The sequence below is a fragment of the Salmo salar genome, chromosome ssa15 (genome assembly GCF_905237065.1).
Source record: "Salmo salar chromosome ssa15, Ssal_v3.1, whole genome shotgun sequence".
Classification (NCBI taxonomy): Eukaryota; Metazoa; Chordata; class Actinopteri; order Salmoniformes; family Salmonidae; genus Salmo; species Salmo salar.
The window spans coordinates 55,132,029-55,156,758 of record NC_059456.1 but is presented as its reverse complement, the minus strand read 5'-3'; the positions used below and the strand labels follow the sequence as shown (position 1 = coordinate 55,156,758).

General features: G+C 49.8%; 2 protein-coding genes across 5 annotated transcripts in view; one reads left to right on the top strand and one right to left on the bottom strand.

The window, feature by feature from the left end:
- LOC106571770 (ATPase family AAA domain-containing protein 2B) overlaps nt 1-13,353 on the top strand; it is a 147,236-nt gene extending 133,883 nt beyond the window's left edge. The window contains exon 28 of the mRNA XM_045696076.1: nt 9,717-13,353. Coding sequence (XP_045552032.1) covers nt 9,717-9,758 — 42 coding nt within the window. The 3' untranslated portion in view covers nt 9,759-13,353. The remainder of the gene's footprint in view (nt 1-9,716) is intronic.
- A 2,900-nt stretch (nt 13,354-16,253) lies between these two features.
- LOC106571749 (kelch-like protein 29) overlaps nt 16,254-24,730 on the bottom strand; it is a 323,412-nt gene continuing 314,935 nt past the window's right edge. For all 4 annotated transcript variants that reach the window (XM_014145163.2, XM_014145162.2, XM_014145161.2 and 1 more), the window contains one exon: nt 16,254-18,176. In XM_014145163.2, coding sequence (XP_014000638.2) covers nt 18,156-18,176 — 21 coding nt within the window. In that variant the 3' untranslated portion in view covers nt 16,254-18,155. The remainder of the gene's footprint in view (nt 18,177-24,730) is intronic.

Below are 24,730 nucleotides of genomic sequence, written 5' to 3'. Positions count from 1 at the left end.
TTTTTAACTAGAAAGTGGTGCCATCTGGTTTGCTTAATATAAGGAATTTGACAATACTTTTGATACTTAAGTATATTTAAAACCAAATACTTTGACTTTTACTCAAGTAGTATTTTACTGGGTGACTCATTTTCACTTCAGTAATTTTCTATTAACATATCTTTACTTTTACTCTACTTTTTCCACCACTGCAATTGAGTGCAGGAAATGCAGAAATGATAAAAGTGCGGAAATTTGTTTTGGTTGAATTGAACAGTATAAAACAATCAGAATGGAGAAGGACTAATTAAAATCACTTAGAATGTATGTGTTGCCACCCTAAGTTCACACACTACTCATAAAGCAAATGTACAACTTTTATTATTCAAAAACTAAAAATACCGTCCAATTTTTAAAAAAATACTGTGATATAATATTTTGGCCATATCGCCCAGCCCTACTGTCCAGGGAGCGTGAGCAGAGGAAAATGAAATGCCGACAGTTACTTGTAGCTAATTTTAGTCCAAAGTGTTGGTATTCCTGACTCCATATGGTCATGACTCATATAATGCCTGTTGAGAGCACAATCAGGAATACCAACACTTTGTATTTTCATAAATGAAAACACACTATTACTCAACAACAACAACAACAACACTAAAATAAAGTGCAAAGTGCGTTTAAAATCCAAATGTAAACATGGCTCAGACATTGTATTGGCCTATGCTATAAGGTTTTCTGATAAAGAGAAAGAGTGTCTGTAGCGCGGTACTTCTCATTTCCCACACCGGGGTAATGTGATGGGCTGTCACTGTTAAGCAGCTTTCTGTAGTAAGCGCAACACATGGTGCATTGGCCAATTCATTGACATCTTCTGCTTTAGATTGCTTCTATAGAGCGGATACTATCGATTTTGTTGAAATGGGTGCGAGGGTGAAATTGGTAACGTGACTTGAGCACTTTCACGAGGTGCTAAATCCCCGTATTCTTCTCAACCCCTGAGAAAAACAGAATGTGTACATGTATGTGTGTATGTACATGTATGTGTGTATGTACATGTATGTGTGTATGTACATGTATGTGTGTATGTACATGTATGTGTGTATGTACATGTGTGTGTGTATGTACATGTGTGTGTGTGTGTGTGTATGTACGTGTGTGTGTGTGTATGTACATGTGTGTGTGTGTATGTACGTGTGTGTGTGTGTGTGTGTGTGTGTGTGTGTGTGTGTGTGTGTGTGTGTGTGTGTGTGCGTATGTGTGTATGTGTGTGTGTACGTATGTGTGTATGTATGTGTGTATGTATGTACATGTATGTGTGTATGTATGTACATGTATGTGTGTATGTATGTACATGTATGTGTGTATGTATGTACATGTATGTGTGCATGTATGTGTGTATGTATGTACATGTATGTGTGTATGTATGTACATGTATGTGTGTATGTACGTATGTGTGTATGTACGTATGTATGTGTGTATGTACATACACACATACATACACGTATGTATATGTGTGCGTGTGTGTATGTGTATGTGTGTGTATACGTGTATACGTGTATGTGTGTGTGTGTATACGTGTGTATACGTGTATGTGTGTGTGTATACGTGTGTATACGTGTATGTGTGTGTGTATGTGTGTGTATACGTGTGTGTGTATGTGTGTGTATACGTGTGTGTGTGTGTGTGTGTGTGTGTATACGTGTACATACGTGTACGTGTGTATACGTGTACGTGTGTATACGTGTGTGTGCGTACGTGCGCGTGTATGTGTATGTGCGCGTGTGTGTATGTGCGCGTGTGTGTGTATGTGCGCGTGTGTGTGTATGTGCGCGTGTGTGTGTATGTGCGCGTGTGTGTGTATGTGCGCGTGTGTGTGTATGTGCGCGTGTGTGTGTATGTGCGCGTGTGTGTGTATGTGCGCGTGTGTGTGTATGTGCGGCGTGTGTGTGTATGTGCGCGTGTGTGTGTATGTGCGCGTGTGTATGTGCGCGTGTGTGTGTATGTGCGCGTGTGTGTGTGTGTGTGTGCGCGTGTGTGTGTGTGCGCGTGTGTGTATGTGTATGTGTGTGTATACGTGTATACGTGTATGTGTGTGTATACGTGTGTATACGTGTGTGTGTTGTGTGTATACGTGTGTATACGTGTGTGTGTGTATGTGTGTGTATACGTGTGTGTGTGCGCGTGTGTGTGTGTGCGCGTGTGTGTATGTGTATGTGTGTGTATACGTGTATACGTGTGTGTGTGTATACGTGTGTATACGTGTGTATACGTGTGTATACGTGTGTGTGTGTATGTGTGTGTATACGTGTGTGTGTGTGTGTGTGTGTATACGTGTACGTGTGTATACGTGTACGTGCGTACGTGCGCGTGTATGTGTATGTGCGCGTGTGTGTGTATGTGCGCGTGTGTGTGTATGTGCGCGTGTGTGTGTATGTGCGCGTGTGTGTGTATGTGCGCGTGTGTGTGTATGTGCGCGTGTGTGTGTATGTGCGCGTGTGTGTGTATGTGCGCGTGTGTGTGTATGTGTGTGTGTATGTGCGCGTGTGTGTGTATGTGCGCGTGTGTGTATGTGTGTGTGTATGTGCGCGTGTGTGTATGTGTGTGTGTATGTGCGCGTGTGTGTATGTGCGCGTGTGTGTATGTGCGCGTGTGTGTATGTGCGCGTGTGTGTGTATGTGCGCGTGTGTGTGTATGTGCGCGTGTGTGTATGTGCGCGTGTGTGTATGTGCGCGTGTGTGTATGTGCGCGTGTGTGTGTGTGCGCGTGTGTGTGTGCGCGTGTGTGTGTGTGCGCGCGTGTGTGTGCGCGCGTGTGTGTGTATGCGCGTGTGTGTGTATGTGCCTGTGTGTGCCCGTGTGTGTGTATGTGCCCGTGTGTGCCCGTGTGTGTGTATGTGCCCGTGTGTATACGTGTATGTGCCCGTGTGTATACGTGTATGTGCCCGTGTGTATACGTGTATGTGCCCGTGTGTATACGTGTATGTGCCCGTGTGTATACGTGTATGTGCCCGTGTGTGTATACGTGTATGTGTGTGTGTATACGTGTGTGTGTGTGTATACGTGTGTGTGTGTGTATACGTGTGTGTGTGTGTGTGTGTGTGTGTGTGTGTAACGCACGCACGCGTGTGTGTGTGCACGCGCGCGCGCGTGTGCGTAACGCACGCGTGCACGCACGCACGCGGTGGCACGCACGCGTGCACGCACGCACGCGGGTGCACGCGGACGCGTGCACGCACGCGTGCACCGCACGCGGCACACGCACGCCGACGCACGCGCGCGACGCACGCCGCACGCTCACGCACGCCGACGCCGCGGGTCGACGCGCGCAGCACGCACGCCACGCACGCACGCGCACGCGGCCGCACGCACGCGTGCGCACGCACGCGCGCACCGCGACGCACGCACCACGCACGCGACGCACGCACGCCACGCCGCACGCAGCGACGCGACGCCGCACGCACGCCGCCGCTACGCACGCACGCACGCCGCGGCGCACGCAACCGCGGCCGACGCACGCGCGCCCCGCAGCGCGGCGCACGCGCGCACGCGACGCGGCGCGCGCCGCGCGCCGCGAACGCCGCACCGCGCACGCAACCGCGACGCGGCGCACGCAAACGCAACGCGGCCCGCCCGGCCCGCAGCGCGACGCGGACAGCGCGCAGGCGCCGCGGGCCGCCGCGCGCCGAGCCGCGCAGCGCGCACGCAGCGCGCACGCACGCACGCGAGCCGCACGCGGTCGACGCGAGCCGCACGCGAGCGCCGCAGCGCACGCGAGCCGCCGCGGAGCCGCGACGCGAGCGCCGGGAGCCGCACGCGAGCCGCACGCAGCGCGCACGCGCGGCGCACGCGAGCGCGCGGCGCACGCGGCGCGACGCGCGCACCAGCGCACGCGGCGCACGCAGACGCACGCAGCGCGACGCAGCCGCACGCAGGCGCATCGCGCCCGCGGCACGCACGCAGCGCCGCGCCGCACGCGGGCGCGCAGCCGCACGCGGCGCCGCAGCGCACGCGCGCCGCATCGCACCCAGCGACGGCGCACGCGGGCCCACGCGGTGCACGCAGCGCGCGCGCGCGCGCGGTACGCACGCGCGACGCAGCGCCGCAGGCCCGCGCCGCGTGTGCGCACGCAGCCGCCCAGCGCCGCAGCCGCACGCGCGCCGCACGGCCGCCGCGCGCCGCGGCGACGCGGCGCACGGCGCGCCGCAGCGCCGGGCGCACGCAGCCGCACGCGGCGCGCACGCAGCCGCACGCGGCAGACGCACGCGCCGCACGCACGCAGCGACGCGGCAGCGCACGCAAGCCGCACGCAGCGCGCACGCGCCGCACGCGAGCGCGCACGCAGCCGCACGCGGCGCGCGACGCAGCGCACGCGGGCGCGTCGCAGCGCGACGCAGTCGCCGCGGCGCGACGCAGCGCACGCAGCGCGCGCAGCCGCACGCAGTCGCCGCAGCACGCAGCCGCACGCGCCCGCACGCACGACGCGGACGCAGCCGCCGCGGAGCGCACGCAAGCCGCACGCAGCGCACGCAGCCACGCAGCGCGACGCGGTCGCAGCGCACGCGGCGCCGCAGCCGCGACGCGGCGACGCAGCGCAGCCGCACGCGGCGCACGCCGCAGCCGCACGCGGCGCCGCATCGCAAGCCGCGCGCGGAGCGCACGCAGCGCACGCGGGGCGCGCGCGCGCCGCGGCGCACGCAGTGCAAGCCGCACGCGGGACGCAGCGCCGCGGCGCGCCGCGCCGCACGCAGCCGCACGCAGCGACGCAGCGCACCGCGCGCAGCGCACGCAGGCGCACGCAGCCGCGATCGCAGCGACGCAGCACGCGGCGCGCCGCAGCGCGACGCAGCGCGCACGTGCCGCACGCACGCAGGCGCACGCGGCCCGCGCGCACGCAGGCGCACGCAGCGCCGCCGCAGCCACGCGCGCCGCAGCCGCGCGCGACGCAGCGCGCCGCAGCCGCACGCACGCGGGCACGCAGCGGCACGCACGCGCCGCGACGCGGGCGCGCGCACGCCGCACGCGGTCCGCACGCGGCGCACCAGCGCGACGCAGCGCACGCAGTCGCGACGCAGCGCACGGGCCGCACGCGGCGTAACGCAGCGCGTCGCAGCGCACGCAGCGCACGCACGCAGCGCGCGCACGCAGCGCACGCAGTCGCACGCAGTCGCACGCAGCGCACGGCGCACCGGCGCACGCAGCCGCACGCAGCGCGCCGCAGCGCCGCAGCGCGCGACGCAGCCGCGACGCGGGCCGCACGCGGCGCGCACGCGCCGCCGCGGGCGCGAGCGCAGCGTCGCGCAGCCGCACGCGCGCACGCAGCCGCGACGCGGCGCCGAGCCGCCGCGGCGCGCGCACGCAGACCAGCCGCGACGCAGCGCGACGCAGCGCACGCGGCGCGACGCGGCGCACGCGGCGCCGCGCCGCCGCGCGCAGCGACGCAGCGCGCGCCGCGGCGCACGCAGCGCGCCGCAGCGCGCGCGGCGCAGCGCAGCGCAGCACGCAGCGCAGCGCGCACGCAGCCACGCAGCGCAGCAGCGCGGCGCGCGGACGCAAGCCGCACGCGGGCGCACGCAAGCGTCGCACGCGGCGCACGCAAGCCGCGCGCGCGACGCAGCCCGCAGCGCGCGCACGCAGCCGCCGCAGGCGCACGCAAGCCGCAGCGCGGCGCACGCGGCCGCACGCGGAGCACGCAGGCGCCGCGCCGCCGCGGCGCGGCGCACGCAGCCGCACGCGGCCAGACGCACGCAAGCGCAGCGCCGGCGCACGCAGCGCAGCGCGCCGCACGCAAGCGCGCGCGCAGCGCAGCGCGCAGCGCAGCGCAGCGCGGCGCAACGCGGCGCGACGCAGGCGACGCGGTGCCACGCAGCACACGCCGCCGCGCAGCGCGCGCGGCGCAGCGCAAGCCGCCAGCGCAGCGCAGCGCAGCCGCACGCGTACGCAGCACACGCAGCGCACGCGGCGCGACGCGGTGCCCACGCGCCACGCAGTCGCCGCGCAGCCGCAGCGCGCGCGCGCGCGCGCCGCACGCGCCGCCGCGGCGCACGCAAACGCACGCAAACGCACGCGCGGCGCACGCAGGCCGCCCCGCACGCGCGACGCAGCGCCGCAGGCGCACGCGGCGCACGCGAACGCACGCGAACGCAGCGCACGCAGCCGCACCGCCGCCGCGGCGCACGAACGCAGCCACGCAAACGCACGCGAACGCAGCGCACGCAAAACGCACGCAACCGCAGCGGACGCAGCGCACGCGCGCACGCAAACCAGCGCAGCCGCACGCGGGCGCGACGCAGCGCACGCGCACGCACGCAGCGCCGCAGGCGACGCAGCGCACGGCGCAGCGCACCAGCGACGCACACGCAGCGCACGCGCGCGCACGCAGGACGCAGCGCACGCAGCGCACGCGGCGCACGCAGCGCGCGCACGCACCGCGCACGCGCGACGCGGCGCACGCGCACGCACGCAGCGCGCGCGCGGCGCACGCAGCCAGCGCGGCCACGCAGCGCACGCAGCGCGCGACGCAGCGCACGCGGCGGCAGCGCACGCGCGCACGCAAGCCGCAGCGGCGCGCGCAGCGACGCGGGCGCGCACGCAGCGCGCGCGGCGCACGCGGTGCCGCACGCGGCGCGACGCGCAGCAGCGCAGCGCGACGCGGGCGCACGCGAACGCGACGCAGCGCACGCAGCCGCACGCGGCGCGGCGGCGCACGCAGGCGCACGCGAACGCACGCGGCCGCAAACGCACGCACGCAACGCCGCGGCGCACGCGGCGCCGCGACGCGGCGGCGCGCACGCGGCGCCGGACGCGGGTGCGCGCACGCAGCGCCGCACGCAAGCCGCACGCGGCGCCGCGACGCGGCGCAGGCGACGCGCGCACGCGAAACGCACGCAGCGCAGGCGCGACGCAGCGCACGCAAACGCACGCAGCGCCGCACGCGGGCGGCACGCAGCGCACGCGGCGCCGCGCGCCGCGGCGCGACGCAGCGCACGCAGCGCACGCGGTGCGCGGACCAGCGCACGCGGGCGCACGCGCGCGCGGCGCGGCCAGCCATGACGCGGACGCAGCGCACGCAAACGCACGCTAGGCAGCGCACGCAAACGCACGCAGCACGCAGGCAGCGCACGCAAACGCACGCAAGCACGCAGCCACGCGAAACGCACGCAAGCACGCAGGCGCACGCAAACGCACGCAAGCACGCAGGCGCACGCAAACGCACGCAAGCACGCGGCGCGCACGCAAACGCACGCAGCACGCAGCGCACGCGAACGCACGCAGGCACGCAGGCGCACGCAAACGCCGCAGCACGCAGAGCGCACGCAAACGCACGCAGCACGCAGGCGCACGCAAACGCACGCAGCACGCGGCGCACGCAAACGCCGCAGACGCAGGCGCACGCGAACGCCGCAAGCACGCAGCGCACGCGAACGCACGCAGCACGCGGTGGCGCACGCAAACGCATCGCAGCACGCAGCGCACGCGAAACGCACGCAAGCACGCAGCCGCACGCAAACGCACGCAGCACGCAGCGCACGCAAACGCCGCAAGCACGCAGGCGCACGCAAACGCACGCAGCACGCAGCGCACGTAAACGTACGTAAGTGTGTATATATATATGTATGTATATGTATGTATGTGTATGTATGTATGTGTGTGTATATATATATGTATGTATATGTATGTATGTGTGTGTATATATATATATGTATATGTATGTATATATATATGTATATATATATATATGTATATATATATGTGTATGTGTATGTATATATACGTGTGTATATATATATATATACATATACATATATGTATATGTGTGTGTGTGTATATATATATATGTGTGTGTATATATGTATGTGTATATATGTATGTATGTATGTATGTATGTGTATATATATATATATATGTATGTATACTGCAAAAAAATAAATAAAGGGAACACTTAAACAACACATCCTAGATCTGAATGAAAGAAATAATCTTATTAAATACTTTTTTCTTTACATAGTTGAATGTGCTGACAACAAAATCACACAAAAATAATCAATGGAAATCCAATTTATCAACCCATGGAGGTCTGGATTACGAGTCACATTCAAAATTAAAGTGGAAAACCACACTACAGGCTGATCCAACTTTGATGTAATGTCCTTAAAACAAGTCAAAATGAGGCTCAGTAGTGTGTGTGGCCTCCACGTGCCTGTATGACCTCCCTACAACGCCTGGGCATGCTCCTGATGAGGTGGTGGATGGTCTCCTGAGGGATCTCCTCCCAGACCTGGACTAAAGCATCCGCCAACTCCTGGACAGTCTGTGGTGCAACGTGGCGTTGGTGGATGGAGCGAGACATGATGTCCCAGATGTGCTCAATTGGATTCAGGTCTGGGGAACGGGCGGGCCAGTCCATAGCATCAATGCCTTCCTCTTGCAGGAACTGCTGACACACTCCAGCCACATGAGGTCTAGCATTGTCTTGCATTAGGAGGAACCCAGGGCCAACCGCACCAGCATATGGTCTCACAAGGGTCTGAGGATCTCATCTCGGTACCTAATGGCAGTCAGGCTACCTCTGGTGAGCACATGGAGGGCTGTGCGGCCCCCCAAAGAAATGCCACCCCACTCCATGACTGACCCACCGCCAAACCGGTCATGCTGGAGAATGTTGCAGGCAGCAGAACGTTTTCCATGGCGTCTCCAGACTCTGTCACGTCTGTCACGTGCTCAGTGTGAACCTGCTTTAATCTGTGAAGAGCACAGGGCGCCAGTGGCGAATTTGCCAATCTTGGTGTTTCCTGGCAAATACCAAACGTCCTGCACGGTGTTGGGCTGTAAGCACAACCCCCACCTGTGGCCCTCATACCACCCTCATGGAGTCTGTTTCTGACCGTTTGAGCAGACACATGCACATTTGTGGCCTGCTGGAGGTCATTTTGCAGGGCTCTGGCAGTGCTCCTCCTTGCGCAAAGGTGGAGGTAGCGGTCCTGCTGCTGGGTTGTTGCCCTCCTACCACCTCCTCCACGTCTCCTGATGTACTGGCCTGTCTCCTGGTAGCGCCTCCATGCTCTGGACACTACGCTGACAGACACAGCAAACCTTCGAGCCACAGCTCGCATTGATGTGCCATCCTGGATGAGCTGCACTACCTGAGCCACTTGTGTGGGTTGTAGACTCCGTCTCATGCTACCACTGGAGTGAAAGCACCGCCAGCATTCAAAAGTGACCAAAACATCAGCCAGGAAGCATAGGAACTGAGAAGTGGTCTGTGGTCTCCACCTGCAGAACCACTCCTTTATTGGAGGTGTCTTGCTTATTGCCTATAATTTCCACCTGTTGTCTATTCCATTTGCACAACAGCATGTGAAATGTATTGTCAATCAGTGTTGCTTCCTAAGTGGACAGTTTGATTTCACAGAAGTGTGATTGACTTGGAGTTACATTGTGTTGTTTAAGTGTTCCCTTTATTTTTTTGAGCAGTATATATATGCCATTCACCCTCTATATTAGAACTCACATTCTTCGCGACATTGAGATTAACTCACTTCACCATGTTGAGTAACCTTTTTAGCATATGCCTATTTTGGCGTGCTTGGCGTCAACATTTTAATTAATTGAGCATCTGTTAGCAAATTTGTGTTTTCAGTGGTAATATTCAAGGTATAATTGTGTATCCAGATGTAATGCATGTGCTACATAAACAGTATTTTCTGACCTGTTTGTTTTGATGCATTTGTTTTTCAGGAGATGGAGAGGAAAGTCCAGAATTTCATTACATTCCTGTGAGACAGCCAGGTTTACCCTGAACACACACACACAAGCGGGACAGAGACAAGCCTTTGAGCCAAGTACTTACACACAGAGCAAATATAGAGCCCTGGTCTTAAAATGAACGACAGAACGAGGAGAGACTTTTCTATGGTGCTATAGTCTCAGGTACCCTGGTCGGACCCAAATCCAGTCTACAACCAAACAGACTCCTAGACACGCACACACGAACAGTGAAACGGGCATTCCTGGTGCTATTCAGGTGCTATCCTAATCCTTGCTGCTGTTGGGAGTAACTCGGAAAATAACCAACAAAACAGATTGGGTGATGTCATATCTCAACGACGGCCTACTTTTAAACTGGCCATGTGCGCGCGCACACACACAAACTACATATGTGCTTAGTTATGCACACACCGTAATCCCATTCACAGATTGTCACCAGCAGTGCGAGTATGTGCAGTTAGCTTGGAGGTTGAGACAGTCTCCTGTCTTGTCACCATTGCTGAGCCCATGTCATCTCTCAGTACACTAGTGAATCAAGATTATAGGCCAGTCATCTCATAGATACAACAGCTTACAGATCATACTTAGTCATTAAAACAGCTTGGTTCGATTAGCATCTAATCAATTATGATTTAGTTTTTTTATTGATATGGATCTTATAACCACCGTTCTCGCTCCAAACATTGTCCAATGTTCATTAAAATGTTTTTAGCATGACCATACTGTAGGGTAAAGTTGGCACTGCTGGGCTAGAATCAATTGCCAGCATGTACATGCATTACAAAAACATCAAATCCCCATTAATAAGGGTGTTACTGAAATACATCAACGTGAACTGAGGAAGCATTTGTTCGAAGTTTGCAGTGAACATCAAAATAACATTCACTGACAAGACTTTTATCACAGTCGTAGCAAACAAATTGACGTGCTGCTTCTGCTAGCTCTATCACAGTTCTGTCTAATTCTGTGTAATTTTTTTCTTCCACACAAGCTGTGCCCTGCTAATTTTTATTTCCTGTCAATCCACACCTAACTGGAGTAACTAGAAGCAATTCAAATGAAATTGGACACCTTTTGTAGTTTGCACTGACTAGCATGTGCCTTATTTAACCCCCATAAAGAACAGCTGTTAAGGTTTTTATCAACTGCTCTGTTCCATGTAATGCAGTATAGTAAGTTGGATGTAGAAGTTCCCCTTAACTAAGCACATATCTAGGATCAAATGACCAAACTCTCAATCCTAACTTTAACCTTGACAGTGGTGTAATATCTGACCCAGGACCAGTGGATAGAAGTCACTTCTACAGTAGGAAAGCAGATCTACTCTTAGTCAGTCTTTTCCTGCCCACGTGAGTAAAAAAGGATTTTGAGGACCGTAAGGTTTTTATTACTTTCATGTCAACGGATGCCACAAATTAGTCACAGCAAACGTGGTGCGAATTTTCCCCAAAATAAGTGCGACCGTTTGTAGTCGACATTCATAGGAAAACAAATCTTATAAACTCTATAAAGATTTAGATAAGCAACTTACACAGTTTGCTATGTATTATGATGTGCATTTGATTCATGAAAAATGTTTTTTTTTTATTGTATGATACATTGGAAACGATGTTTTGAATTGTTATTGATTGTGAAGCTTCTGACCATGAACAAGGCCATTCATTCAAGGCAGTGCCCTGTTGAGGTATAAAACAGCATTCTATTGTTTGTTTAATTATTTTGTTGATGCTTTTGACTGTCTGTCTAATGGCAGTGGGAGGGGTGTAATTAACTATAGCCAGCCCATCCATGTTCACCTTGTGGTAAAGATAAGCATTTTTGTTTTTCAACTTTTTCTGGTCTTTCCTTGGCCATGGATGAGTCCATGTTTTGACGAGATGTGGCCAGCCTCAGTCTTTCACATTCACAGCACTTTTAAAAGGTGGACTCCGATATGACATGGTTGCAGAAAGTAAACCGCATAAAGGGACAGCTTCCGCAACAACTTAAAGTGTTAAAGCACAAGGCTCATCTTCTCCACTGTTTTGGTGCTGTGAACAGCGTGAAGCAGATACTGTGTGTGAGCGAAGTCTTGCGTCTCGCTCGTCTCAATATCTGCGGCAGTGGGATTTCGCTGTATACCTTTTAATGCCTGGGTTCTTCAGGTCCTGGAGAACCACTAGGCATGCAGGCTTGTGTTCCAACCAAATCAACTAATTGTGGTGCTCTTCACGCTTGACTACGATTGGGCTGTAACAAAATCCTGTATGCCTAGTACTTCTCCAGGATTGGAGAGTTGTAGAGCCCTGCTTTATGCTGATCCAACCTCCGGTGCTTTCCACCCTAACTCCACATCTGCCTTCTCTTGGATTGCCAGGTGATGATTTAACAATTAAAATAAATAAAAATGAACATATGCAAACTAGCATTGGAATACTGCAGAGATAGAGAAACAAAGCTACCTCAGCTTAATTTATTTTAATGCTAATAAGACAAACTGTTTACTGGGCGCAAACAGTATTTTGCCATGTCCCAACACTCAGTACAGCTAAGGTACTGGATAATCAGCACAAGTTCTGTGGCTGCTGCGGTAACCCAACAGTTTGTTTGGTTGGTTCCTCTGTTTTTTTGTCTATATTGCATTTGAGCCGAGACGAAACATACAGCATTTAATTTCAAGGAAATGTCAAACTGTATATTTCAGTTCTGTAGACCGAGACGTCCTAAGATTGCTTTCCTTTCAGATCGCACTACTACACATATTCGCTAGTCTTGTCCATCAAGCCACAATCTCCTTTTTTTCATTTGAGGGTGATTGTTTTTGCAGACTTCAATCTCTTTCTCGTGGTGATTACATTTTTATTTTATTTATTAACAATTAGACATGTTTTTACATCTATCCATTAAAACAGTATTTTTGTACATTAAACAAATTGGCAATAGTTGTTACTCGGTTATGAGTTTAGTGCTGAAGTGAGGTAGCGGATTAGCGTGTATTGGAGAATAAAGAAGTTTACAGGTGTCTCAGGTTTCTTCAGGCTACACATGACCTTTCAACTTTCCTATTTATTCCATTGTGGTGTTTGTTTTTCTTTAGTTTTGTGGTTATGGACTGTGGGATACTGGATGAGGCTAACGTTGACTTATTGGAATTTTTTACATCAAAACAATAGCGTGTTGGTAGTTTAAATCTTATTCACGTTGCTGACACAATTTGGCAACCATCTTATAAAATAACATCCGTCAAAGTTTGTCAGACATTTTTGTCCCTTTAACATTTGTTTGTTTTTAAGAATTGGGTTTTAAAATGTTATACATTTTTGTCATCCTCTCTTGTTCTTGTCTATACATTTGTCAGTTTGGACAAACAACCAATTTTTGTCTGGTAGTTAAAGATTTAGTCCAGTATGCACACAATTTTCCATCACTACTTACTGAGTTTCTCTTGTGCGGGATTTATTTAGTAGGTTTTGTTTTCGTAGCATCGCCATGTTAATGATTTTCTTGAGGTTAAAGTTTATTGAACATCCTCTTCCCCATCAAATGTTACTTTGTAAGTTATTTGAAAAACTTTTACTGTATTTCTAAAACACTGCTGTGATATACTTGAATAAAGGTGCAAATTGTACTTTGTCAGTTCTCTTTCATTCCCTCAATACTGGATGACCTTAATTGAGCAGTGTACCTGCCTGTCAAAGGACTGAACAAACTCCGTTTGGCTTTGAAACTGATTCCTTTTACTTAGAGGTTGTGAAGAGGTTAGCTACACGCCTCAGTTTGATTGCCATGTTAAACAGGAGTGATATTGCTCGGTTCAAAGAACCATTCACTCTACAAGGCTTTATTTATAAGACAGCGGTTCTGACATAATGGCTTGTTTCACTCAAACAAAAATTTAAACAGTTATCATGGTATATGTATTATGTTTCAATAATAACATTTGTTAATTTCTCCATTTGGGGACAGATTTACAGACAAACCTGGGCCAAACTTGCAAACATTAGAACATAGCCTTCCCTGTAGCTCAGTTGGTAGAGCATGGTGTTTGCAACACCAGGGTTGTGGGTTCGATTCCCACGGGGGGCCAGCACAGATAAAAAATGTATGAAATGTATGAAATTGTATGAAATGTATGCATTCACTACTGTAAGTCGCTCTGGATAAGAGCGTCTGCTAAATGACGTAAATGTAAACATTATAAATTGAACCTGGATGTGATTGGACCAGTTCTAATGTAGCATTCTATCAGATAATGGTCCTTGGGAAGTCCCTACCCCCCCATTGAAATTTAAAATGGTTAAGGTAAGGGTTATGGCACAGATAGCAAAATGAGACATTTCACCGTATGTATAAATATGAAGCATCTGGTTGACATTTCCACTCACTACCAAATATGGTGGTGGGAGGAGATGAATTTTGACCGACATACAGTTTTCGGTTTCAAAAACTAGCGTCTAAGAGTGGACGGTGTTTTGTAGAATTTGCTAAAGTAAAAAGTCTTTAGGAGTGAGAATTATTATTGTAGGCGTTCCCTAATGGAAATAAATGCTAGAACGAACTTTGCTGCCCACTGATTCATTTGCTCCCATTGGAAATGACAGGCTCTGGTCTATTTTGGGTTAGTTATAAAAATCTTTGGTTATGGTTTAGATATTCCTAGGTACCTGGATAGCAGTACCCGACACACGTTAGTCCTATGCTTGCTAATCTCACCAAGTGGTAGTGATTATTTCCTGTATCAGCCTATCAAAGCTCAAACTTTTTCTCCACAGACCAATGGCATTTTGTAAAATAGGTCAACCTGGCCACCAGAGGGATATATTTTAACCTCAAATCAAGGTTTACTTTTGTTTCCCTTCACTCGGTCTGTCTCAAGTGTATAGTGCCAATATTGCATGATCATCGCATCCTTGACTAGGCTGCAAACTCATTTTTGCATATGAAAAAATCGCACGTCCTTTCACAATAAAGAGAGGATTATGCGACATGTAAGTGTATATTCGTACATTGTCTATAATTGACCACTAATTGGTGGAGTGACGCACTAAGCACAGAGACTGCGAGTTCAAATCCCCCGGGGCAAGGTTTTTATTTGAGAAAAAAACACTCCACTGTTGGTCCTCAAGTCAAATAATGCATATGTGACAAAGTAAATGATAAAAATGCATATATAACACTGTACATGTAAGTGTAGGCCTACACGTCTATGTGATAGTCTATGGAAGATAATTATTTATGATGCCAGTAGCCTATGTGTTGTTCTGCAAGAGAGACTTCAACAAGAAGCTCCCAGTACATCACTGGGGCTAAACTGCCTGCCATCCAGGACCTCTACACCAGGCGGTGTCAGAGGAAGGCCCTAAAACTTGTCAAACACCCCAGTCGTAGACTGTTCTCTCTACTACCGCATGGCAAGCGGTACCGGAGTGCCAAGTCTAGGACAAAAAGGCTTCTCAACAGTTTTTACTCCTAAGCCATAAGACTGAACAGGTAATCAAATGGCTATCCGGACTATTTGCATTGTGTGCCCCAGCCACTCTTTTATGCTGCTGCTACTCTCTATCATATATGCATAGTCACTTTAACTATTCATTCATGTACATACTACCTCAATTGGGCCGACCGACCAGTGCTCCCGCACATTGGCTAACCAGGCTATCTGCATTGTGTCCCACCACCCGCCAACCCCTCTTTTACGCCACTGCTACTCTCTGTTCATCATATATGCATAGTCACTTTAACCATATCTACATGTACATAATACCTCAATCAGCCTGACTAACCGGTGTCTGTATGTAGCTTCGCTACTTGTATAGCCTCGCTACTGTATATAGCCTGTCTTTTTACTGTTATTTCTTTACCTACCTATTGTTCACCTAATACCTTTTTGCACAATTGGTTAGAGCCTGTTAGCATTTCACTATAAGGTCTACCTACACCTGTTGTATTCGGCGCACGTGACAAATAAACTTTGATTTATTTAAATCTTATTAAACCTTCATTTACAAGGTTTTGGCTGCACTTCAACTTCTCTTCAAAACACGTTAAATGTAATTCTACAGTTCAAAGGAAAAAACGACAACTGCGATGCAAAAGGTGAAAATCACCAAGAGTCAGGCTCACAACACTGAGCTAAACATCAAGTAACATTTTTTTTAAGTGTTTCAGTCAATTTGATTAGCAGATGGTGCTGTTTGACTGCTGTGAAGGACACTCATGGAAAAGTGTTCTATCAAGCCCAACTACGTTAACGACAGTGGAGGCTGCTGAGGGGAAGGACAGCTCATAATGGCTGGAAAGGAGCTAATGGAATGGCACCCATGTATTTGATGCCATTAACACAAGCCTATCCTCACCAATTAAGGTGCCACCAACCTCCTGTGGTCAACGATATTAATTGGAATTAGAACCAGACATAATCATGGCCACCTGGTGATGGGTGTGTGCTAGTAGGTCTGGACAGGTGTGATGTAGTTGATGTTTGTAAGATGTGGTTGTATTTTTTTTAAAACATCAAATAAAATCATACCAATTTTTCTTTTTAATAATCACGGCCACCTGGTGAGGTTCGCATAGGGCTACATTTGTCAGGTTATGTAATGGTAACAGCTAACATGTAACCTTTGATTACGTGCAACTATGTCAACAAGTTTAAGCATCAGCCAAATAAAATCGAACTAAAACATAAGGCTCTATTCAATCTGTAAAGCTGAAGCGCAACAGCTTCCGTGACAGAAATGTAAAGGTAATTTCCGACTGAGCCAACATATGAAACGTGAATGCTGTCTCCGCTAAGTCACGCTAGAAAGCTGAACTTCCGCAACGCGGATTGAATAGAGCCCTTAAACGTTTTCTAATAGTCGCAAGTATGGCCCCACCATTTTCAGTCCAACCTATCAAGTTCTTTTTCTAAAAACATTTATACAGAATCACCTTCAGGTTTTAAAATATACATTTTCCTTCCCGTATTTACAGAATGTCCCCAAAACCCTCATCCATACCCCACCCACCCAACAATGATATACAAATATAAAACAAAAGGATGGAGGATAAACATAAATCTAGTGAAACATTTTGATCCTTGGAGCCACTGGTGGTTATTGTGCTTTGGCTGTGTGGAGGAGAAATGCCCCAATGTAGTGTCTTTCTCAGACTCTCTGGGATGTCATGATAAAGGGATTCCCTCTCTGCCATTCCCAGGTAAGTCATCTGCCAACAGTGATGTTTCTGGCCCAAAAAGAGACTGCAAGTATCCAACGTGTCCTTTTAAACCGGGGAAACAACATCTATACAAAAAACAAGGCTCCTCACTCATCAACTGTGGCTCTCTCGTCACAGATTTTTGTTTCATGAATATGTTTCTAAAACCCTGTGGACTTCCTTATCTCTGATGTCCCCTCATCTCTCCACTGTCCCTTTAAGCACTGAGACATCTGCCCAGTTCTCCTGTCCTTCTAATGCCTACTGAATGTTCTCATAAACGAAGGGAGCCCTCTGATTTGGAAAAAGAAGTTCCTCATTAACATAAACCACTAGAGGAGTCACAGAACAAAGACTGGGATGGCTTTTAACATACTTGAGTCACAAACACATAACAGATAAGGGCCTTTCAATTTCAATTGAGGCGATGGAACTAAATTAACTATTTGTGTGAAACGGAAGAGGAGTTAACAAGAAGTTGGGAACAACAAACCAAGGAGCTTTAGTCTCGAGTGGCCCTGTGCCTATATTATGTGGGGGGTGGGGGGGGAGGGGTTAAGCTACACTATATGATACATACAGTAGCTTAGGCACCAGTACCTGACATGGCCAAGTGGATCAAGATACAGTAAGATGCCTACATTCTGCACAGGGGGTTGATGGGGGACTGAAGGGGTGGGGGGGGGTAAAGACAACAACACTGGCATCAAGTCCCGAGGGGGTTTTAGTTGGATAGTCCAGTCCAGCGGTGCTGACCGATCGACCCCCAAAAGCTGCACACAGAGTGTCCTGTCCTAACCAGACCAAACCGGTCAGGGGGGAGTTTTCCAAAAGCTTCATAGCTATCATGACACTTTGTTTCTCTCGATAACCCAGCTCCACAGCAGAAAGAGACTAACAATAATTGTAAATGTTTGACAGTTCTGGGGGAAAAGTGAACAAAATTCGCCAAATGAAGCTGAAGCACTTTGCTCTTCTACAAGAGGCGTGGGTCTGGGTTGTCCAGAAAAAATAAAGCCACATTGGCTACAAAGCTTTCAGGAAACTCATTCATGACTGAACCGATCTCAGCCACTCTGGATGTACTTCTTGATGACGACACAGCCGTGTCTGAAGAGAGGGCAGGGCAGTGACTGGAAGAGCGTCCAGTTGTTGGTGTGGGGGTCAAAGATCTCCATGTTGCCCAGGGCAGGACCCTCGCTGCTCACAATGCCCCCCGTTGCGTAGATCTTACCATCCAGGATCACCGCACTGCAGAGAGAAACATTGAAATACTTACATTTAGTCATTTATCAGACACTCTTATCCAGTGATTTACAGGAGAAATTAAGATTAAGTGCCTTGCTCAAGGGCACATCAACCTAGTCGGCTTGGGGATTTCAACGCTCCCATTCCAATGCACCCATTTTTTGAGAATACAATGTAGCAGTATTTGTATTACTGAGGTAGCCTAGTGGTTAGAGCATTGGGCCAGTAACTGAAAGGTAAGGTAAAAAGCTGATAAGGTAAAAATCTGTCGTTCTGCCCCTGATCAAGGAAGTTTACCCACTGGGCGCCCTGGATGTCGATTATGGCAGCCCCCCCGCACCTCTCTGATTCAGAGGGGTTGGGTTAAATGCGGAAGACACATTTTAGCTGAATGCATTCAGTTATACAACTGACTAGGTATCCCCCATTATTTATTTTACAAAGTCTTTATTTATCAAGGCTGTCAATTATGGACCTGACTGTATGTTACAGTGTATATACACTGCTCAAAAAAATAAAGGGAACACTTAAACAACACAATGTAACTCCAAGTCAATCACACTTCTGTGAAATCAAACTGTCCACTTAGGAAGCAACACTGATTGACAATAAATTTCACATGCTGTTGTGCAAATGGAATAGACAACAGGTGGAAATTATAGGCAATTAGCAAGACACCCCCAATAAAGGAGTGGTTCTGCAGGTGGGGACCACAGACCACTTCTCAGTTCCTATGCTTCCTGGCTGATGTTTTGGTCACTTTTGAATGCTGGCGGTGCTTTCACTCTAGTGGTAGCATGAGACGGAGTCTACAACCCACACAAGTGGCTCAGGTAGTGCAGCTCATCCAGGATGGCACATCAATGCGAGCTGTGGCAAGAAGGTTTGCTGTGTCTGTCAGCGTAGTGTCCAGAGCATGGAGGCGCTACCAGGAGACAGGCCAGTACATCAGGAGATGTGGAGGAGGCCGTAGGAGGGCAACAACCCAGCAGCAGGACCGCTACCTCCGCCTTTGTGCAAGGAGGAGCAGGAGGAGCACTGCCAGAGCCCTGCAAAATGACCTCCAGCAGGCCACAAATGTGCATGTGTCTACTCAAACGGTCAGAAACAGACTCCATGAGGGTGGTATGAGGGCCCGACGTCCACAGGTGGGGGTTGTGCTTACAGCCCAACACCGTGCAGGACGTTTGGCATTTGCCAGAGAACACCAAGATTGGCAAATTTGCCACTGGCGCCCTGTGCTCTTCACAGATGAAAGCAGGTTCACACTGAGCACGTGACAGACGTGACAGAGTCTGGAGATGCCGTGGAAAACATTCTGCTGCCTGCAACATCCTCCAGCATGACCGGTTTGGCGGTAGGTCAGTCATGGTGTGGGGTGGCATTTCTTTGGGGGGCCGCACAGCCCTCCATGTGCTCGCCAGAGGTAGCCTGACTGCCATTAGGTACTGAGATGAGATCCTCAGACCCCTTGTGAGACCATATGCTGGTGCGGTTGGCCCTGGGTTCCTCCTAATGCAAGACAATGCTAGACCTGCAAGAGGAAGGCATTGATGCTATGGACTGGCCCGCCCGTTCCCCAGACCTGAATCCAATTGAGCACATCTGGGACATCATGTCTCGCTCCATCCACCAATGTCACGTTGCACCACAGACTGTCCAGGAGTTGACGGATGCTTTAGTCCAGGTCTGGGAGGAGATTCCTCAGGAGACCATCCGCCACCTCATCAGCAGCATGCCCAGGTGTTGTAGGGAGGTCATACAGGCACGTGGAGGCCACACACACTACTGAGCCTCATTTTGACTTGTTTTAAGGACATTACATCAAAGTTGGATCAGCCTGTAGTGTGGTTTTCCACTTTAATTGGAGTGTGACTCCAAATCCAGACCTCCATGGGTTGATAAATTGGATTTCCATTGATTATTTTTGTGTGATTTTGTTGTCAGCACATTCAACTATGTAAAGAAAAAAGTATTTAATAAGATTATTTCTTTCATTCAGATCTAGGATGTGTTGTTTAAGTGTTCCCTTTATTTTTTTGAGCAGTATATATAGTACCAGTCAAAAGTTGGGACACATCTACTCATTCAAGGGTTTTTATTTATTTATTACAATTTTCTACATTGTAGAATAATAGTGAAGATATCAAAGCTATGAAATAACACATATGGAATCAAGTAATAACCAAAAAAAGTGTTAAACAAATCAAAATATATTTTAAATTCTTCAAAGTAGCCACACTTTGCCTTGATGACAACTTTGCACACTCTTGGCATTCTCTCAACCAGCATCATGAGGTAGTCACCTGGAATGCATTTCAATTAACAGGTGTGCCTTGTTAAAAGTTAATTTGTGGAATTTCTTTCCGTCTTAATGTGTTTGAGCCAATCAGTTGTGTTGTGACAAGGTAGGGGTGTTATACAGAAGATAGCCCAATTTGGTAAAAGACCAAGTCCATATTATGGCAAGAACAGCTCAAATAAGCAAAGAGAAACGACAGTCCATTATTACTTTAAGACATGGTCAGTCAATCTGGAAAATTTCAAGAACTTTGAATGTTTCTTCAAATGCAGTCGCAAAAAACATCAATCGCTATGATGAAACTGGCTCTCATGAGGACCACCACAGTAGAGGAAGACCCAGAGTTAACTCTGCTGTAGAGGATGAGTTCATTAGAGTTACCAGCCTCAGATTGCAGCCCAAATAAATGCTTCACAGAGTTCAAGTAACAGACATCTCAACATCAACTATTCAGAAGAGACAGTGGTCGAAGAAACCACTACTAAAGGACACCAATAATAAGAAGAGACTTGCTCTGTCAAGAAACACAAGCAATGGACATTAGACAAGTCGAAATCTGTCCTTTGGTCTTATGAGTCCAAATTTGAGATTTTTGGTTCTAACCTCCGTATCTTTGTGAGACGCAGAGTAGGTGAACGGATGATCTCTGCATGTGTGGTTCCCACCGTGAAGCATGGAGGAGGAGGTGTGATGGTGTGGGGGTGATTTGCTGGTGACACTATCAGTGATTTATTTAGAATTCAAAGCACACTTAACCAGCATGGCTACCACAGCATTCTGCAGAAATACGCCATCCCATCTGGTTTGCGCTTAGTGGGACTATCATTTGTTTTTTAGCAGGACAATGACCCAAAACACACCGCCAGGCTATGTAAGTTCTATTTGACCAAGGAGAGTGATGGAGTGCTGCATCAGATGACCTGGCCTCCACAATCACCCGACCTCACCTCAATTGAGATGGTTTGAGATGAGTTGGACCACAGAGTGAAGGAAAAGCAGCCAACAAGTGCTCAGCATATGTGGGAACTCCTTCAAGACTGTTGGAAAAGCATTACTCATGAAGCTGGTTGAGAGAATGCCAAGAGTGTGAAAAGCAGTCATCAAGGCAAAGGGTGGCCACTATGAGGAATCTCAACTATAAAATATATTTTGATTTGTTTAAACACCTTTTTGTTTACCACATGATTCCATATGTGTTATTTCATAGTTGTGATGTCTTCACTACTACTCTACAATGTAGAAAATAGTAAAAACAAAGAAAAACCCTTGAATGTGTCCAAACTTTTGACTGGTATGGTATATAAACTCAGCAAAAAAAGAAACGTCCTCTCACTGTTGACTGCGTTTATTTTCAGCAAACTTAACATGTGTAAATATTTGTATGAACATAAGATTCAACAACTGAGACTGACAGAACAAGTTCCACAGACATGTGACTAACAGAAATGGAATAATGTGTCCCTGAACAAAGGGGGGGGGGGTCAAAATCAAAAGTAACAGTCAGTATCTGGTGTGGCCACTAGCTGCATTAACTACTGTAGTGAATCTCCTCCTCATGGACTGCACCAGATTTGCCAGTTCTTGCTGTGAGATGTTACCCCACTCTTCCACCAAGGCACCTGCAAGTTCCAGGACATTTCTGGGGTGCAACAGGTCCCAGACGTGCTCAATGGGATTGAGATCTGGGCTCTTCGCTGGCCATGGCAGAACACTGACATTCCTGTCTTGCAGGTAATCACGCACAGAACGAGCAGTATGGCTGGTGGCATTGTCATGCTGGAGGGTCATGTCAGGATGAGCCTGCAAGAATGGTACCACATGAGGGAGGAGGATGTCTTCCCTGTAACGCACAGCGTTGAGATTGCCTGCAATGACAAGCTCAGTGTGATGATGCTGTGACACACCACCCAGACCATGACGGACCCTCTATCTCCAAATCGATCCTGCTCCAGAGTACAGGCCTCTGTGTAACTATCATTCCTTCAACGATAAAAGCGAATCTGACCATCACCCCTGGTGAGACAAAACTGTGACTCGTCAGTGAAGAGCATTTTTTGCCAGTCCTGTCTGGTCCAGCGACAGTGGGTTTGTGCCCATAGGCGACGTTGTTGTCGGTGATGTCTGGTGAGGACCTGCCTTACAACAGGCCTACAAGCCCTCAGTCCAGCCTCTCTCAGCCTATTGTGGACAGTCTGAGCACTGATGGAGGGATTGTGCGTTCCTGGTGTAACTCGGGCAGTTGTTGTTGCCATCCTGTACCTGTCCCGCAGGTGTGATGTTCGGATGTACGGATCCTGTTGCAGGTGTTGTTACACGTGGTCTGCCACTGGCGAGGATGATCAGCTGTCCGTCCTGTCTCCCTGTAGCGCTGTCTTAGGCGTCTCACTACGGACATTGCAATTTATTGCCCTGGCCACATCTGCAGTCCTCATGCCTCCTTGAAGCATGTCTAAGGCACATTCACGCAGATGAGCAGGGAACCTGGGCATCTTTCTTTTGGTGTTTTTCAGAGTCAGTAGAAAGGCCTCTTTAGTGTCCTTCGTTTTCATAACTGTGACCATAATTGCCTACCGTCTGCAAAACACCAGTCTCAATGTCAACAGTGAAGAGGCGACTCCGGGATGCTGGCATTCTAGGTAGAGTTACAAAGAAAAAGCCATATCTCAGACTGGCCAACAAAAATAAAAGATTAAGATGGGCAAAAGAACACAGACACTGGACAGAGGAACTGCCTAGAAGGCCAGCATCCCAGAGTCACCTCTTCACTGTTGACATTGAGACTGGTGTTTTGTGGGTACTATCTAATGAAGCTGCCAGTTGAGGACTTCTGTTTCCCAGACTAGACAGTCATGTACTCGTCCTCTTGCTCAGGTGTGCTCCGGGGCCTCCCACTCCTCTTAATATTCTGGTTAGAGACAGTTTGCGCTGTTCTGTGAAGGGAGTAGTACACAGTGTTGTACAAGATCTTCAGTTTCTTGGTAATTTCTCACATGGAATAGCCTTAATTTCTCAGAACAAGAATAGAGTTTCAGAAGAAAGGGGTTTGTTTCTGGCCATTTTGAGACTGTAATCGAACCCACAAATGCTGATGCTCCAGATACTCAACTAGTCTAAAGGCCAGTTGTATTGCTTCTTTAATCAAATCAACAGTTTTCAGCTGTGCTAACATAATTGCAAAAGGGTTTTCTAATGATCAATTAGCCTTTTAAAATGATAAACTTGGATTAGCTAACACAACGTGCCATTGAAACACAGGAGTGATGGTTGCTGATAATGGTCCTCTGTACGCCTTATGTACAGTTGAAGTCGGAAGTTTACATACACCTAGGTTGGAGTCATTAAAACCCGTTTTTCAACCACTATAGTTTTGGCAAGTCGGTTAGGACATCTACTTTGTGGATGACACAAGTCATTTTTCCAACAATTGTTTACAGTAAGATTATTTCACTTATAATTCACTGTATCACATTTCCAGTGGGTCAGAAGTCTACATACAGTAAGTTGACTGTGCCTTTAAACAGCTTGGAAAATTCCAGAAAATTATGTCATGGCTTTAGAATAAAAAAAATTGTAGACCTCCACAAGTCTGGTTCATCCTTGGAAGCAATTTCCAAATGCCTGAAGGTACCACGTTCATCTGTACAAACAATAGTATGCAAGTATAAACACCATGGGACCACGCAGCCGTCATACTGCTCAGGAAGGAGACGCATTCTGTCTCCTAGAGATGAACGTACTTTGGTGCGAAAAGTGCAAATCAATCCCAGAACAGCAGCAAAGGACCTTGTGAAGATGCTGGAGGAAACCACAGTAAAACGAGTCCTGTATCGACATAACCTGAAAGGCTGCTCAGCAAGGAAGATGCCACTGCTCCAAAACCACCATAAAAAATACAGACTACAGTTTGCAACTGCACATAGGGACAAAGATCATACTTTTTGGAGAAATGTCCTCAGGTCTGATGAAACAAAAATAGAACTGTTTGGCCAAAATGACCATCGTTATGTTTGGAGGAAAAAGCGTGAACGCTTGCAAGCTGAAGAACACCATCCCAACCGTGAAGCACGGGGGTGGCAGCATAATGTTGTGGGGTGCTTTGCTGCAGGAGGGACTGGTGCACTTCACAAAATAGATGGCATCATGAGGAGGGGAAAGTATGTGGATATATTGAAGCAACATCAAGACATCAGTCAGGAAGTTGAAGCTTGGTCGCAAATGGGTCTTCCAAATGGACAATGACCCCAAGCATACTTCC